The sequence below is a fragment of the Ambystoma mexicanum genome, chromosome 3q (assembly GCF_040938575.1).
Source record: "Ambystoma mexicanum isolate Mex_15411 chromosome 3q, UKY_AmexF1_1, whole genome shotgun sequence".
NCBI classification, from domain to species: Eukaryota; Metazoa; Chordata; class Amphibia; order Caudata; family Ambystomatidae; genus Ambystoma; species Ambystoma mexicanum.
The window spans coordinates 335,471,999-335,484,826 of NC_090926.1; the positions used below are offsets into that span (position 1 = coordinate 335,471,999).

A 12,828-nucleotide genomic window follows, 5' to 3' on the forward strand; every position below is an offset into this window, starting at 1 on the left:
AAATAGTGCTTCATGCCAGATTCCTTCTACTTCTCAGCACTGCTATAATAGCTGCTATTATTGGTGAATGTAAAGGGTATCAAGTTAAGGACCTCAGAAGAATGTAGGGCTAAGTAGGCCCAGCCTGGATTCAAGCTTGCAAAGTCCAGAATGTCCCCATGCCATGGTCTAGCTCTTAAACTGTAAGCTAGCTAGCTGGATTAACAGGGTGAGTGACACATCACAAAACCTTCCGTAAGGCTGAGGAATTAACCCACAAACCTCAAGAGAAGGATGATAATGACAACAACAAGTTCTTAAGTAGTGGAACATGCCCGATTGCTTCTGCTGCTAAGCATTGCAATAATATCTGTTATCATTGCTCAATGTAACAGTTCCCAAGGTATAGTCCTACTCCTCAGGAGAATGATGGGCTGAGTAGGCCTAACTTGAATTTAAGCTTGCAAAGTGCAGAATTTGCCCATACATTGTTAACCCTTAAACTAACCGGTTGGACTGACAGGATGGAGGACACAACATGAGACGACCTTACAAGTGGCTGTGGAATAAACTCAAGAACCTAAGATAAGGTGCAGGACACACCACTAAAGAACCAACAAGAACAGAAATAACTTGCCACATCAGAGCACAAGAGAACATGAGGAATATACCACCACAGAGCCCAAGAGAAGAGGAAGGACACATCACAAAAGAAACTAAAAGAGGGTAAAGTGCACCCCACAAAAGAACCTAAGTGAAGGTGAAAAAGACACTGCACCTGGAAGAATGGTCAATGCGTGGTAAGTATACATTTTAGATGTAAAAGGAGTGTGGGAGGCCCTCTATTGAGAACAAACGTGGGTCAAATTCCCTGTTCTATGGAATTTCTTCTACTCAGGAGGGTCTACAACCACATGTCCCGCTCACTGCACCCTTCTTACCGCCAGTATTAACTCTGACTGACAAATCTAACACACCTCGCTTGGAATCATATTTGATACACAGACAGGTGGAGGCATTTGTAAATTACTGATTGTATAGGGCTGAGGAAATACAACCTACAACTCTAGATTTTAGAAGGTTATAATAGCCTATTTTGTCATTTTAAATGACTTAAAAAGCTTACATGGGCTCATGGCAGTCATCTTATTATTTAAAATCAAATCATTATGCTTTTTACATATCTAGTATTACACCTATGCAGTAAATATGCTCAACATACAGGGAACTATGAAAATAGCTCCTGAGGAAAGTTACACAATTATTACATAGGAAGAGAAACATGTTGAGCCTACGTCAGGAACATTGTACATATGACTAGAATGTATATTGTCTCATTTTATGAGTACTGTACCCTCGTGTTCACAGTGGTGTATGATGAAATACAGAGTTCAATATTCCCCCAGCATTTGCATATGGTCTTTTCCCTTTTGTAATGGCTTAGCAGGTGAAGAACCAGGTCTGCAGGGTTGCCCAGAGCAATGCCAGAGGTTAGGAGGCATTCTAAACCTTCCAGAAATCACTGCTTTTGTTTTGCAAGATACTTTTTGACCATAAAGAGGCTGAAATAGACACCGGGAACAATGAAGCAAGCAAACAGACACACTTTGGTTCCTGGAAGAAATGGAGGGACACAAAGGAGAGGGCACATAGCCTGTGGCTTTAGAGAAAGGTTCAGGACCTACCTCGGGCACCTAAATAAATATGAAGAACAACCATAATGAATGGAGTAAGTTGATAAACCCACCTGATGCTGAACCATGGACAAAAGGTAATGACACACTATTGGACACAGAACACACTTTCCTGGAGCATGGCAGAAATGCATAGGACAATTATTATGCAGACTGTGTCTCCCTCCTCTCTCTCCTGTTTTTCTCCATATAAATCCCCTCCTGGCTTTCTTTGAATCCCAAACAATAGTTGTTTTTGCCTAGATTCAGAAGGATGTGCCCCACCACAACTGCTGTACCTCTGCCTCAATTTCATCGTAGAGGAACTGCTTCTTGAACTTGGTGAGTGCATAGTATGCGCTGTCATTGTACAGGTCCAGGGGGTACAAGACATACCTAGGGAAAGCAAAAAGCGCGTTATTGGGTGCACACCAGGCATTAAGCCCCCACAGTATCAGCACACCACACAATTCTAGGGAACAGACAGAAAAGCAGAGGTGCCTTTTCATAAACTTGTGTTTCCATGGACATAGTATTAATACTGAATGAATCCCAGAAACAACACATCCACAGCATTGGGGTAACAGTTATCCAATAACAGCAGGTTTAAAGTTATTGCATTTAAACCTCATTTTTCTAGCTGGGTTGCTGCTTTTGTACGGTGCTGTCACTCATTGTAACACACTTCAGAATGTAAATTTCAACACAGTGATATGCATGCCAAGATGTCCCGCAGTCCCCGGTTGAGGTTCTTCCCCATCTGGGCAGGTTGTCCTTCTTTTATGTGAATAAGGGAAGAGCTACGACTCGAGGTAAGGAAGAGCAGGGACCCATGAAGGAGGAGTAGCAGGCTGGCAGGGAGGGGAAATAGTGGCGGGGATAGAGCAGGGAGTGTGGATAAGGCAGTGGGCCAACAAGGAAGTGAACAGAGCACCCAGAAACCTGCGGTGAGGGCAATGGCTGAATGGTGGCACCAGCGGACACCCAGAAGTGTGCAAATAGGTCAAAGGGACAAGAACACAGTGTTTGAAAGAAGTTTGCAAAACAAAGTGTGAGATACATATAGTACCTCACACCTGGAGGGTGGAACCATCCTGTGGCGTTTACATGCAATTAAAAGGGTAATTTTGAAAACTCAAGTACAGATTTGACTGCTTCAAAATAGGATGTTTTGAAAACAAAATTGTCATCAATTGAATGCAAATTATACATCAAGCTTTTTTACCGGTAATATCGGCAGGATACTGGGAAAGTGTCCTTACCATCTTTGCCGCCCCATATCCCAGTTTTACCGGGATATAATGGGTAGCAGACAGCCTGTAAGTTCCCATTCCCATCGGATGAGATTGCATGAATCACTGGCACCAGTATTATTGGTGATTCAGACATTTCTTTGTGGGTAGGTGCCTGATCTACCTGCAGGTGGAATTACTGGCTTTTTATGGCAGGAACTGCACACTTTTAATGTGGCCGTAGGTTTTCAAAGAGAACCACTCCATTTCCATAACTCCAAAAGTCTCCACCCAAACATTGAGAGAACCTGGACACTCATTCATCACTTTGAATAACCACAAAGGATTCCCCAACCATGAATCAAGCAGGAGCACATATGAAAACTGAGACCTCACTCACCCACCCCCTCAGTGACCCAAGGTATACCTACTCCATCATGGAAGGCTCCTTGGTCTCCAGTATGTGGTCGGTGAGAATCCAGGGCATGGACATCTCAATGGGGAACTGGATCCGCCGGCCCATGGTCAGCTCCAGGAAGAACTCTCTAAACCAGAGCTGGGACAGGTCACAGCACTGCTGCAGGGCTTCTGAAAACACACAGAGAGTTCACAGGCATCAGGGCTCATGGCGACATCCAGCTACCGACATTGGCTCTGAAGAAGCCGGGAGAATGACACACTCACCACTACAGTTCAGCAAGTGTGTGAAGAAAAAGGAGTGCTTGTGGAACTCCTCGATGGCGAGAACAATGGGCCCATCAAGGCTGCTCCTCAGGGTCTTTTTGGATCCGCTCTTGTCAGCGATGAGAGACTCCAACATTGTCCGCACCATGTACAGCTTAAAGCAGAAAACATAGATCAACATTGACGAGACACTGCCTTAACTGTGAGCGAAACAAAGTGCCCAGAGAACCTTCTCCGTTATTAGCCTGGGAGAACGCCCAAGACACAATCTTCAGGACTGCAGAATGCAAGACCTACAGAAGGAAGAGGCAGGCATGACATGGCACTAACGTATGTCACCTATTTCTGACACAACCAGATGAGCGGTACCCATTCCCCATCTGTGATGAAATGTCTGGAATGTGCCTTTGTGACAGACATGATAAGGAGATTGTGGTGGGCTTCAGAGTGTGTACTGCGCCATGCCAGACCCTAGCCTATTTCTCCACATGTATCGGCTGATTGAACTAATCGATGAATCACAGAAACCTTTTATTGGTTGCAACTAAAACCAGGAGACTGCAAACTGCTGCATTCCAGATGTTTTGGACTACATTGCCCATGATTCCTCACCTTACCAGATTCGACAATACAACTCAATCCGCTACAGACTATTATTTCATTACGAAATATCACTTTGGTAACTGTGTTAAATTAAATATGAACAAAAACAATTTTAGCGACCACTTTTTTCTAACATTGTTGATGACAGGCTATGCTAGGACTAGAAATATGCAACAGGGACCGGGCCTGGCTACCTTGAATTATCAGGCAAATGATGTATCGTGGTATGATGAAAATATAAAAGCATTTGCTGTCTATATGGGGAAAGTGTATCGGAAACATAATCGAGCCTGTTTCCCTGGGAGCTTCTCTGAATGTTCAGATATTCAGAGCTATGCCAAACAAGTCTCTGGTTGGACACAATGGGCCTAATTCACAGACGCGTTTTATAATGGCAAAACCCTCTCTGAATTAGGCACAATGTTCCTTCACTGACAGGATTATGGTTGGGAGAGCAATTACTGTGGAAGGCAGCAAAATATAAAAAAACAAGATTTCCCCATTAAATTTAGAAGAAAACAACTTAAAATATATTTTAAATATATCTTGCTTAATAGCAAGATGGTGGATGAATATATAAACTCAAAGCAGTATATTAAGCGACAATACAAATATTGGTTATGACACCATAAAAAACCTATATATCTAAATAATTGTCAGAGATATTGAAGATTCTTACAAAAAAATATACGCATGCTTTCTGGAAATATATTACTCTCCATAATGATCACTTAAGAAAAAACAGGGCATGCCTATTTTCTGAAGATAAATTGAGAGATTATAGTGAGGCAAATCATACCAACACAAGGGAGGAGAGATACCATAGGAATAGAAGAGAGTAAGTGTTAGGAAAGATTCTCTTTTGCAACTTTCCCTCAATAATTTGCTATGGCACCCCATTCATTTTGCTCTGTTTTTGATCCTGTACCAACATTTTAAAGGGAAGTGAAGCTTTCAGGTTCACTACCCTTGCCTTTTTCTGATATGTTATGGGGCAACTGATCAGTCCTTCACACTATCAGTACTGGGAAACTCTCTTTCCCTTTCAAATTCTTGTATTTTTATATTGTACACAGCATCTTACAATGCAATGCAATGGGGACACTTCTGTGTCACCTTATATTTTTACGCAGAGGATTTTTATATGTGCCTAAAGACAATCTGGTAACAGCAATTAAAATTGTACTATTTTTGCATTATTTTTGGTGTTCATATTCGTGTTAGCCGCATATCGCTACTAAACATGGTTAGTGCCATAAAATGGCCGTGCCACAAGACTTTCATTTGTTCTTTGGCCATTGTGTGTGTGTGTGGTGTGTGTGTGTGTGGTTACTGGCTGTTTGAATGGTAGATCCTTGCCATTGGTGGGCTTGGACTTACTTCCACCTCGGATTTAGGATAAGAAAAGAGGACCTCTGCACTATTCTTCAGATTGACGTTGGAGCCAAGAATCCCTCGACGAGGAGCAGCCAACTGAACACTCGAAAATGACTCCTGAAGTGGCCCAGCATCCCTTCCTGTGTCTGGCACGGTGAAGCCCTGTCTGATCGCTCAAGACCCTGAGTGGTGCTTCAGCCCTTGGACTAGTGGGACCATCTAGTCTCTGAGCCGTCCCGAGGATCCAGCCATTCAGAGCCTTTGGCAGTGTCCCTGTACTGCCCGGTGGACTAGCCAGCTCTTTTGTGGGCTACCTCACCAGAACCGTTACCATTGCGAAATGCAGTATGGAACTTTGGTGCTTGCCAACTTGTGCCACAAGTAGTCTTGTCCATGAATTTCATCATTCCACCTTCAAGGGGAGCTGCTCTGGAGGATATTGACATGTGATTTGGTTCCCTTCAATGACTGCATCTAAGTTACTTTCCTTCTTTTCTGACTAAGTTACCAGATGTATATTTGAACCTATGGTGAATTGTATATATTTGTATGATAGAGTATTGTGTGATAATACTACCTGTTAGATTCATTTGTCAGAGTATTCATAAGACCTATAATAAATAACTGTATTTTTATAATTGACTGTCTAAATTGAATGATTGCATGCCATACTGTGTGGTCTTATTGAGGGCCCATGCACAAACTCATGCTCACCTGAGAATAAGCGTTGTCTACTGTTCATTGCCACCTTGATTGGGTTTCGGTTAACCTCTCAGAGTCCCCTGTTCACTATAACTAGCAAGGCCTCCTAAAATCTGTCCACTGAGCCATATTCTAGAAATCCCATCTTAACAGTAAGGTGATCAAATTAGTTGATTATATTGAAGTTTTTTATGTAATCAACAGATTAAATACATGAAGAGCGCCAGGGCCGGATGGGTTGGCAAATATCGCTCTGGTAAAGCAACCTGCTCAATGGGCCTCTGTTCACGAAAATCTCGGAAACGGGGAAAGATGCCTTCATCCTGGAAAGATTCATTAGTGTTTCCCATTCATAAGAAGGGACCAAAGCAGGAGCTAAGTGCATATAGATTCATATCACTTTTGGATGCATTAAGCAATGTGTTAGCTAATTTTGCAAAGGTTGTGGGACTGGACAAAGAATAACAACATTTTGGGTTTCGAATGAATCGTCTTTCAGGAGAAATGTGCCAAGAATGAAAACTTAATGATATTAAATGCATCTGCAAAAGAAGTTACATAAAGAACAGTTCTCCTCCGTGTGTGGCCTATGTCGATTTCTCACGAGCCTGCGAAACTGTGTGCAGGAAATTCCTGTACAAAAACTATACAAATATGAATTTTGCCAACAACTGCTGAGATGCACAGAAGTGCTTCACACAGATACGACTGCTAAAGTACATCTAAATGGACGTAGCAATGTCATATGCAATCTAAAAATTGACGTGGGACTAAAACAAGCTTGTGTTTTTGCACCACTGCTCTGTAACATCTATATAGCTGATCTATTGGGGGCCTTGCAAGACGCATCCTCCTTTCCACCAAAGCTTGGTCTGTATGAAGGACATTACTCATCCTATGCTGATGATATTGTGTTAGACGATCAAATCCCGACAGGGGTTGCCAAGATCCATCGATGCACTCTCCCAGGACGCATCGACAAATCACCTAGAGATAAACACGTCCAAACCAAAATCATTTACCCCAAGAAAAACACTCCATCATAGTAGCAACTTTACTTGGTACCTGTTTAAAAATCCTCTGCAAGCTGTTCTGGAGTTTAAATACCTGGGACTTTCCAGGAAAAACAGATAAAATGTTTACAGGAAAGCGGTTTAAAAACTGTGGCTTTAGGAGGCCTTTTGCGTGGCATTGAAGGTAAACTAGGACGCTACTCACTTATTACAATGTTGAAATTATATAAGCAAAAATGTGTACCATGCATATTATATGGAAAGAGGGTTTCTGTTTCTGGCAACTGCACTCGTGGCAGCGTGTAGAATAAGGCCAATTCAATGCATTAGTGCCATTGGTATCACCGCTCAGGCCATGGCCTGGCTGACCTCCTTCCTCTCCGATCGACCCTCCCAGGTCCAACTCGGGTCCTTCCTCTCCTCCATCTCTCTCTCTACCTGTAGTGTTCCCCAGGCTGTTCAACCAATACCTGCCACTTCTTGCCACTTTCTGCCCCACCTTTCAGTGCTATGCGGATGACACTCAGCTCATTTTCAGGCTCCATTCAGCCACCTCTTCTCCTTCTCTTATCTCTGACTGTCTGTCCGCCATCCAGGAGTGGTGTGCCACCAATTATCTTTGCCTCAATGCCAGCCAGACCGAGATTCTCCTCATCGCCACTCCTGCTCCCTCCTTCCCTGTCTCTCTCTGGCCGGCCGCTCTTGGCCCTCTTCCTGCTCCCACCTGTGAGGCTAAAAACCTCGGGGTCATCTTCAACTCCACACTTTCCTTCTCTCCTCACATCTCGGATGCCTCCAAGAAGTCACACTACCAGCTACACCTCAGAGGTATTCTTCCTTTCCTCTCCTTCCCCCAGAAGCTCACTGTCTCCAGAGCCCTGGTTCTCTCTAGGCTGGACTACTGCAACAGCCTCTTTCTAAATCTGCCTGCCTTAACTCTACGCCCTCTACAACTCATCCAAAACAGGACTGCGAGACCTGTCCTTGGCCTCAAGCCCAGGGACCGCATCTCTCCAGGACTGAAATCTCTGCACTGGTTCCCAGTGCCGGCGAGGATTACGTTCAAAACCCTCTGCATTGTCCATAAGGCCATTTTGAGTTACCACCCAGGGGTGGACTGGGAACCAAAAGGGGCCCTGGAAATATTGTTCAAAGTGGTCCCATATTACACATTTTCAGCAAGCCCAACACTTTTCCTATGTAAACATTTGGAAATTAAACATTTTACCAGACAAAAGAGGCCCAGGGTGCAGAGGCCTAATGGGAAATCTCTGGAGTTCTTTATAGGCTAAGTCAACTCTCTGACCACCTAACATAAATAACATTGTTTCTTGTACACTTATTGGGCCTCATTCCGAGATTGGAGGTAGTCAGGCGCTATCTGCGCCATGACTGCCTCCAATAACGGTACCAGCACCGGTCTCGTTCAATAGGGTCTTACCGCTGTAGTCCGACCTTTGCGGGACCGGTAAGTCCCCATTGAAAAAACCATTCCCCATTCCCATTTGAGCCCCCATAGGGTTCAATGGGAATGGGGAAGTAGCTAATAACGGTACCGCATTTGCAGTACCGTTATTAGCTCTGAAGTCCCTTAGCGGGTCACATCCATAACGCCTGGTAAAACCAGGCATTGAAGGAGGGACCCGCTAAGGGAACTCGTAATAGGGCGGTAAGGGATTACCGGCACCGGTTTCCTTACCGGTGCCCGGTATCCCTTACCACCCTACTCGTAATGAGGCCCATTGACTTTTAAGCTTGATAAGAAGTTTAAGGTTTTGTGTGTTCTATCTTATATAGTAGGCATACTGTCAATGCCTGTGAAATGGCAACAAATAACCTCAAATAACAAACTCAACTGAGAGGCCATTGGTAGTCCTAACCTGGCTTCCAGGATTTTCGGAGTTTGTATTTGACCCCTTCTGATTAGCAAGTATTGAATCTCTAATGAAGATATATTAGAGTCTTAATGTGTGCTGTCCAAGGAACTAGCTCACAGGTCAACCCTTTACCTCTCATATAAAACAATATTTGACATCATGACTTATACTCCTGGCCTGGCCGACTCTGCACTTCATCCTTCTGAGTTTGAGGAATTGAGTACCAAGGCAATGGCAGTTTATTAGATACCAATTCATTGTTCTTGTTCATCAATATCAATCAGTGTTTTGCATGTGTTTTAAACTTACTTTGATATTTTAAACCTACTTAGAAATGAGCAAGTTGATGTATGCACTTTTCCACTTAGCCCCTGAGATTAGAGACTCAAGACTTCACCTCAGGTCAGAGGGTAGGGACATTCCATATGGCTACCCGCAAGAGAAGACCTGTTCTCCTATTATGATATAAAATCGGGGGTGTTTCCCACCGGCTATCATTATTTTGATTTTCTATATGCAAATTATTAAATGTATTCCCTCTACATATTGTTGAACTTTACCTAACGTTGTAGTTCCTTCACAGCCTGATCAAGAGTCACTTATGCACATCAATACATTACATGTGGCTTCTTTTATTTTGTGGTGAGGACTTATCTGTGTGGGCGTGCACAGACACACCCTCTATAGATCTCTCAAAATAAGATTGTGAACCTGTTTTTTCTGCTGTCAATTGGTCCCTGCAACCTAATTCCATCTGCACGCAGGGTGTAGATTCCGTAAGTATTTACAACTGAAACAAGCTCATACTTTTACTTTTATCCAGCACCAATCAGGATAGTTATCTCTACACATTTCTGTTGACAATGCCAAGCACTCATTAGAAGCACTCTGCAAAGCTGCTTTCCCTCACCAATATATTGTGAAGGCTACCGGGTGGGGGTGTTCCCAAACCCCCACCTCCTTTTTCTTGAGATAAGCTTCCATTGCCTCCACTCTTCCTGCTGTCTGACATTTGTTGGTACCTGGGCTATACTTCATGAACCAAGCTGTAAGAAGGAAATTGCCAAGCTGTGCAGCCTCTCAGTAGTGCTGGAATGCTATCACGGTTTCCTGCATGAACAAAGAGTTGCCCCAGAGTCTGGACTGGCATGTTTTGAAGTCCTTTGTGATGTAAGTACTGAGAGATTCCCTAAGAATCTTAAGGGTTGTAGATTTAATTTTCCTACAGGCTACCTCTTGCACCTCTTATGTGGTTGAAACCTGTTTGGTGGCATTGTTTTAGGCATTTAGTGCAGTTTTGTTTGAATACCACAGCATTGTGACACATTGTGGTGACTCTAATGGGGACAGCACTCTACGCTAATTAATCCAAGGCAGCTGATTACTGAATTGCATTCCACATGCTTGATGGTAGAGGTATCATTTTTGGGGAAAACTGAAGTTTGTCCATAACCCTCTTCATTAGTTCTTGGAAACGTACGCGCCCCTCAGTCAGCGCCACCTCAGTCACCTCACACCAGCACCATTCCCATAAAGGTGAACATCAGAGAGTTCTACTTTTCCAGCTGGCCACCGACCAATAACAACACAATCCTTTGTATTACCACATTGAACCACAGATAACCCTTTGTTAGCTTGGTTTGTGGTGCACAGCTAGAAAAGATGTTGTACTAGAATCTGTACCCACCTTAATTCATATAGGGCAGATATAGCAGGGATATTATGCGCAGTTGCTGTTCAAATAGCGCCTTATCTATGGTTGGTCAATGAGGGAGTTGAATGACACCCTGACCCCATAAATATACTAGCTCTGAGACAGTTCAACTGAATTCGGCCATGTACTGTTGTGATACATTGATCTCCAAGTGTGCCTCTTCTTCCTTGAAAATGGTGGTAGCTGGAACCGCCTTCCCTCTGGGTTCATGGAAATGGCTTTCCTCCCACATCTTCATTGGAATTGCAAAGGCTCAAAGAGATCCTGGAGGTGTGCTTGATGCAAGCCCTTATCCATCCACTAACCATTCATGATCCTGATTGAACAGCATGTCACTTAGTTTGCAGCTCCTGCATCACGGGCTGCAGTGAGGTACTGGCTAAAAGGAGGTGGGAAGAGTGAATCCCCTTAAGCAAAGAGACCCATGGGTTATTATTCTGTCTGGTTGATAAACACATCCACCTACACCTCGAACCCTGCACAAACAACCCACCGGTTTCCAGTTGCCACTCTGCTTTGCATAGCTACATGGTACCCTTTAGGAAAGGCAAAGCCTGCATACAAGTTTTCTTCTCGAAGGTGCAGAGACCGTAGCACCCAAGCTGCAAGTGCTCCATTCACCCACACCCCCACGGAATGTGATCACTGTATTAGACTTGCACCGATGCAAATGATAGACAAAGTGCAACATCAGAACCACAATGTCCCTATGCTTACCCTGCTAGCGTGCAAGCAAACACCCAACCATTCAAAGATACCGTTCCATTCGTGCATACAAACTAATCACTGCACAAAGTATGCCGCATATTTCCTGACCTGTTGTCCTTAGGAGAACCTCATATGTGTCACTCAGAGGGTCTCCAGGATCCCTCAACTGACCATGACTGAAACAATGGCTAGAAACATGGGCATACCAAATGCTTAATTTTTCAAAAGAGTCATATACAAAATGTACAGGTTATGTTTTTCTCAGTGAGAGAGCAGAAGAAAATATGTACCCAGTGTCACATCTAACTCCATGGTTTCTTGTGTGTGTGCTTCAGTGGTCTTGGTAGTGATCAACAGCACCCTGAGACACTCAGTTTCTTCCAACATTGTCTTTAACTTGCACTGATGGATAGAGAGTGTGATTTGAGAAGGGCTACCTACTAGCATAATATGCATTGTTTAGTTGGTATTGCTGCTTAACCTGGACATTTGTCACAGTATGCACAAAGAGTCATAATGAACAAAACATAGAAAATAACAAACACAGTTGTAGGCTCTTCTGCCTGGTCGCTCTAGTCCCTTCAAGGTCTTTCCGAACCCCAGCACACACTGAAGTGCCTATCCATTCTCCCAGCAACTCCACACATGCGGCCAATCAGTGTGATTGTGAGATTCCTGCAGAACACGCATAATGGTAACATATGTCTCCAAATACTAGGCTGGTCCGAACCTCAGCGGAAGCCTCTGTCATTATTGCTCTTATACTAACAATACCTATTAAAACACATTCTCCCACTTCCTTAAAGATATCTGGATTTTCTTTTTGTTTGAGTTTTGTAAATCTTTTTTATTAAATGTTTTCAAGGGAACAAGTAAGAACAATACAGACTGAGTACATTAGTGACGTTAGAACAATATCAATAATTACATTCTTAGATGTGTTTTGACTTACTCGTTCCCTCCCTTCCGCCTTCCCCCTCCACTACACCTCTTCCCCAAATGTATAGCCCTCTTTATTATTCAATGTGTAACTCTTTATAATGTTACTCCTCTCTCCTCCTCCACTTGTCATTTAAAACATATCTTGTGGAAGTCCACTATAGTACGGAAGAGGATGGCAACAAAACAATCAATAGTAAGAGCAAAGTGTGAGGAGGGAAAAGAGGGAGATGGAAGAAAAGAAAGGGAAAACGAAAAGAAATGGTAGAACAAAGAAAAAGGAAAAACAAGGAAAAGTAAAAAAAAGTGTTTTACAAATACAAATCA

General features: G+C 43.3%; 1 protein-coding gene across 2 annotated transcripts in view; it reads right to left on the reverse strand.

Moving 5' to 3' along the window:
- Positions 1-12,828, reverse strand: part of CYFIP2 (cytoplasmic FMR1 interacting protein 2) — a 279,833-nt gene that overhangs the window by 107,234 nt on the left and 159,771 nt on the right. For both annotated transcript variants that reach the window (XM_069653932.1, XM_069653931.1), the window contains exons 16-18: positions 3,569-3,722; positions 3,316-3,472; positions 1,952-2,048 (exon numbers count right to left, since the gene is read on the reverse strand). In XM_069653932.1, the coding sequence (XP_069510033.1) occupies positions 1,952-2,048; positions 3,316-3,472; positions 3,569-3,722 (408 nt within the window). The remainder of the gene's footprint in view (positions 1-1,951; positions 2,049-3,315; positions 3,473-3,568; positions 3,723-12,828) is intronic.